The sequence below is a fragment of the Calidris pugnax genome, unplaced genomic scaffold (genome assembly GCF_001431845.1).
Source record: "Calidris pugnax isolate Ruff unplaced genomic scaffold, ASM143184v1 scaffold24, whole genome shotgun sequence".
In the NCBI taxonomy this organism is placed as follows: Eukaryota; Metazoa; Chordata; class Aves; order Charadriiformes; family Scolopacidae; genus Calidris; species Calidris pugnax.
Window position 1 is genome coordinate 17,102,727 of NW_015090922.1, and position 5,457 is coordinate 17,108,183.

The window sequence follows — 5,457 nt, forward strand, 5'->3', positions numbered from 1 at the left end:
CACACAATGGATTGCTACACAGAGGGAATTGCCAAACCATCTGTAACAAAAATCCTTATGAGCAGGAAATAAAAATCAGTGTCTTCCCAGTGGAGAGGGGAGAAGAAATGCCTCTAAGCTACTATATATAAGCTATACAGTAAGGGCAAGGCCTGCAGAGGAGAACCACCATGAGGTGAAGGCTTCATACTAAGTGACTGGATAGAGGTTCAAGCCTAGACTTGGCTCAGGCTTCCCTGGAATAAGCCACTGTACTTACATTGCCTGCTTTTACAGTAGGAACATAAAGCTGTGGGAACAGAATTACTGAGCAGTGATGCTATGGAAATACCCGTGGCTGGAAGCATAGGTGACAGTATGATGCATCTTCTCATAGCACCAAGCTAGCTGGTGGCAGCTAGCTTGCCTCTGCCTGAGTACATCCAACATCACATGCAACTCACGAGTTCCAGTTCCTCTTGGGTAGAGATAATTTATTAGGCTTTTCTCCATTAAAACGTGACAGGCAGTATAAAAACTTTTAACTGTTTAAAAACACTCATTCTTTAAAAGCACCGATTCTTTAAAAATACTGATTATCTAAAAACTCCCAGTGTGGCTGAGAGTTATGGAGGTAAGCGTTTAAAGAAAAAATCTAAAGTTCTTGTCACACCTTCTCTGGGTCGTTTTGCACTAGATCCTGCTGGGGTCTTGACCTTGTTTTTTGCCTTGGCGGGAGACCTGGAAGCTGCAGCCTTTGAGCTGGAATCTGCTGCTGGAGCTGTGGGAGCGCTGGGCTCCAGGAAGGAGCTTTGCAGCTCCAAAGCAAAGTGGTAGTCCATGTGCTCTGGGAACTCCCACACCACCACGAGCTGGCCACACTTCTCACAGCGCTGCTGGTCTCCTGGCGAGGCAGGAGGGAGTGAGGTGAGCTCAGGAGAAGGTGGTAAATTCTGCTCATTTCCCTCTATAGCTGGCTCTAATTTCAGAATGGTCCTGGAGCTGGGTGGAGTCGAGGGTGTTTGTGTAGCATCTGACAGTGACTTCTCACAAGGAAGCCTCTTGTAAGGAGAAGTAGGACTCCCATCTCTGGGACTATGCTTCACAGGGGACTCCAAGCCACACTGCAGAGAGGTGAGTCCAGCACCATCTCTCTGTTGGTGCTCTGGGGAGCTGGGCACAGGTGACTCTGCAGCAGTACCAGTGGGCAGGCTGGTTGCTGCTGCCATCTGTGACTGCTGCCTTTCTGCTGCCTTTTGGAAGAATGACTCAATAGCATTAACTGGCTTCTGCCTAAGCTCTTTGCTTGGGCTCCTGAAGAACTTGACTTTGGGCCTCGTAGAAGACGTGCTTTGGCTGGCAGTGCCATCAGGCTGGGTATCACTCTTCAGGAAGCTGGCAATGCCTGCAGAGAGATGTGTCGCAGGCTCTGAGAACTTGTTTGCTGAGAGAAGCACCGATATGAGCGGTGGAGACCTGCAAAGGACAGATCAACATCAGTTTGGACACCAGCGTGGGAAGCAAGAAGCCTTTTGAGGTAGGACTTTAAGCAACATAAAATGTTCACAGGCAGAGGACAGGGAAATTGCAGTCTGAGTACCTGGCAAGGGGTGGGAGAGATGCTTCCTCTGAAAAAGTATTAGTATTGCTATGTCCAGAGCACAGTCCCAAAAGACATTGCTCTGCCTAAAGCAGCCTGCTGAAAGCCTCTTTCCATGAATGGCATTTCCCAAAGGAAAGGCCACTGGAGCAGGGGCAGCTGGTTGGCAGCCTGGACTTTCAGTCCACCAGAGGCCAGAGCTGCTGTGAGACTCCCAGTCAGGGTGAGAGGGCCCTTAAGGGAGCAGCAGCCTCCTTGGAGCCTAACAGACAGGACCTTCTTGCCTTAGCTGTGCCTCAGCCCTCACTGCAGAGCAGGAGGAAGGAAGTATCAATGAATATGGGAGCTGTGCACCTTAGCTTTCCTTCCTGCCCCAACAGCCTCCTCCCAGAAGGTGCTTTTGTCCTTGGGGGAGGAGAGCAAGGCCCAGCTAGCTTCTCCAGCCCCGCAGTGCAGGGACTGCCTCGCTGCAGCTGGACACCCCCATGCAGACAAAAGTCAAAGTGTCTGGCCAGATGTGGGGCTAGGAAGAGGCCAGGCTCTCACAGCTGTCCTGCTGCTAACGAGTGGAGGTTGCTGTGCTCTGCCATGTGTGTGCTGCCAACTGCTTCTCCTACCAGTCAGCATTAACACTCCCTTTCCTTTCTGTCAGGTGCCTGGCTCACCCCACACCTCCTGCAGCAGAACAACCCCTGATAGGGACATGAACCGCTTCCTCCCACACTCACCAGGCCGCCTGGTGAGGCCCAGCCATGTTGCAGTTCTGGATGAGGGCAAAGGCATCGTTGCACATCTTCTGGGCATCGTAGCGGGACAGAGCGCAGAAGCGGGACACCCGGGTGTCTCCCGGCATGCGGATGACCACCATCAGCTGCTTGGCCACTCGGTGGTTCTGCGGAGAGAGGAGACAGTCGAGTCTCAAGCGACCCCTGCAGGAAAGAGCAGGAAAGACCGAAGAGATGGTCTCGCTGCCCAGAACCCTGTGCTCTCAGCTACCACCTCCTGATGATTGATGCTGTGGGACAGACGGCAGCTTGTCCTGCCTGGCCTGATCTGCAAGGGAGGAGATACAAGTGCTTCTACAGCTGTGTCACACAGGACGGGAAGCACTTAGTCCTTGCTTTCCTTCAGAGGCAGCTGCCGACCTTTCCTTGCCCGCTGTGCGGCGATGAAGCCAGCAGACTAATTGCACCCTGGCCTGCCGTCTACCTTCCGGACTTGAGCGTATTGCTTCCTCCCACAGCCCACAGCACAGCAGAGCTGCATCAGCAAAGGGCTTGCAAGGGAGCAGCAACGTGGCAGGATGAAGATGCAGTAGCTTGCAGGTCCCTGCATCCTAAAGCACGGGATAAGGACCTTCCTTAGCCCCACAGTGTTCTGGGGCAAAACCATCATTCCTGGCTGGGCTCCTGCACACCTCTGCCCGGAGCACCTCAGCACACAGACACACATCTGAGGGCAAGCAGAGTTCTTCCCCCACCACACACCACCCTCAGCCTCCCGCAAACAGCTCACGGTGCAAACGTGCTGCACAGCTCCCTGAAGGCCAGCAGGGAGAACGCTGTTCCCACGCCTGCCCTCCTTACCTGGCTCCGGTCCTTGGTCAGTCTGGATTCCAGCTCCAAGGCCAGCTGCAGGAGCCAGTGTTGCACCTGGACAAAACAGTGGTAACAGACAGGTTGGGCCTCTGCTCCCAGGACTGCCACCAGGCCAGAGCAAAGCTCCGCACATGGGGAATGCTAGAGGGTGATCAGACTGGAATGGACACAGACTATCATGAGGCCCCATCTCTGGAGTACTCCTGGAGAGATCAGCCCAAGTGAGCATTCAACTCTGGAGGCAAGACATTGTAGATACAAGTCCTGCAAAGTTATCACTAGACTTTGCCAAGTAATCTGGGTCCCCTGTCCTGGATTTGCATCTCCCTACAGAGGCTTCCCATGGTGGGAACGTCTCACCAGCTAATAGGTAAGGTGCATTCTCCCTCTTTCTTTGAGCTGGCTAGTTGCCTTCTTTCTAGCAACCAAGCCCATTCAAGCTTGGCACCATGAATACCTTTTGAACAGCATAGGCCCACAGTTTTGCACATGGAAATTATAAGTTTGGACCTCTTTGTGCAGGAGTTAGTCAATACATTTCTGTCAAACAGGGATTTCTGTAATTTCTGGGGCCCAAACCAATTCCTCATACTGAGCCCCTAGGCTGAAATTCAGGGCACTAAGACAGAGAAAAGCAGCAGTTTTGCAAGATAGTCTCAGCTTTTAGTCTTCTCAACTTCTCCATGGCAAAGGCTAAGCCTTGTGCTAAATGTAGGCTTCTCCTACCTCCTTCTGCGTAGCCAGGGCTGTCTTCCCAGGGAAGTTCTTGCTGCAGCCAATGGACTGGGGCAGGTACCGATTTTTGACAGGTTCCTCTTCAATTCCTCTGCACAAGTCATAGAGCCAGGACCTGAAAGCCAGACAGGCAGGCATTACTGGGCAGCAAGTCAGCCTTCTGCTGAGCTGTGCTTTCAGCTCTGGGCAAGCTGTGACTCTGCCTCTCATCCCCAGCTCTGTAGGTGCAGCCGCAGCGAAACAGGCAGGCTTCCTTCAGGCCACAAATGCCTGTCAGTGCCACTCCTCTGCCTCTTCTCCTGAAGTGGCAGCAGTTCACTAGTCCACAGGGCACCCCAACCACTGCTCTGGGCCCAGAAGTGGTGTTTCAGGCTCCATTCCAAGCCTTGTAATTTCCTCTGTAATGAGACTGCCAAGCCTGCCTGCTTCCCAGCCTGCAGGGAGCTCTTCCCAAGCGCAGCCCCATCCTTAGACACTGCAGAGGAAGGCAGAGGAGCTGACTGACAGGCAAAACATTACACTGGGGAGGGTGCCTGGGAGCAGGTGAGACTGGAAGCCTGTTTATGTGCCTGCCAGACCAGTGCTTCTCAAAGACATCACTGAAGTTTTACCTTCCAGCCTTCCTAATCACAAGCAGAACAACCTGTGACCAAAAGGAAGCCTCAGTTCCTGCCAGGAGCCAAGTTGTGGTGAGTGGTTTATCATTACCCTGTTTTGTCTCCAAAGTGAGTCTGGAGCTCTGTCTCACTGTACTGTGTCAGCTGCCCGATGTACTCTACTCCCAGAATGTCTGTGATGGCAGTGCCAAGCTTGCCTCCCAGGTTACGGCTGTGGCAGAGAAAGAAAAAGAGAAATTGAAAACACAAATGAAGCATCATGTGGAGACTATGCCAAGTCTTCTTTCAGCAGCTGTACCTAGATCAGGACAGCTAGCAGCAGTCAGGAACTAGCAGGACTTGGGAAGGGAACTCTTGGTACGTAACAGCTCTTCTGTTCGTAGTAGAATGACACATAGAAGTTGAAGTGGGAACTGCTCCTTGGCTCACCCAGTTTCAGTGCTTCTCCAAACCAGGCTCTGAAGAATGCCTCACACGCTCCCTGCTTCCTCCTACACAGACAGGACCCTTCCTCACAACCCCTCTCTCCATCCCTAGTGAGACACTGAAGGCAGAGAGCAGGACCAGGGATCCATTCCTCTGGTAGGATTCCTTCCTACACCAGGAAAAGTACTTGTGCACAGCGTAGATCACAGAATCACAGAATTGTGGTGGTTGGAAGGGACCTCAGAGATCATCGAGTCCAACCACAAAACAAAACAAAAACAAAACAAAACAAAAACAAAACAAAACAAAAACAAAACAAAACAAAAACAAAACAAAACAAAAACAAAACAAAACAAAAACAAAACAAAACAAAAACAAAACAAAACAAAAACAAAACAAAACAAAAACAAAACAAAACAAAAACAAAACAAAACAAAAACAAAACAAAACAAAAACAAAACAAAACAAAAACAAAACAAAACAAAAACAAAACAAAACAAAA

At 51.1% G+C, this 5,457-nt stretch overlaps 1 protein-coding gene across 3 annotated transcripts in view; it reads right to left on the bottom strand.

The window, feature by feature from the left end:
• Window positions 1-446: 446 nt before the first annotated feature.
• POLH (polymerase (DNA directed), eta) overlaps window positions 447-5,457 on the bottom strand; it is a 9,862-nt gene continuing 4,851 nt past the window's right edge. For all 3 annotated transcript variants that reach the window (XM_014950872.1, XM_014950871.1, XM_014950873.1), the window contains exons 6-10: window positions 4,621-4,740; window positions 3,904-4,027; window positions 3,166-3,231; window positions 2,308-2,471; window positions 447-1,455 (exon numbers count right to left, since the gene is read on the bottom strand). In XM_014950872.1, coding sequence (XP_014806358.1) covers window positions 606-1,455; window positions 2,308-2,471; window positions 3,166-3,231; window positions 3,904-4,027; window positions 4,621-4,740 — 1,324 coding nt within the window. In that variant the 3' untranslated portion in view covers window positions 447-605. The remainder of the gene's footprint in view (window positions 1,456-2,307; window positions 2,472-3,165; window positions 3,232-3,903; window positions 4,028-4,620; window positions 4,741-5,457) is intronic.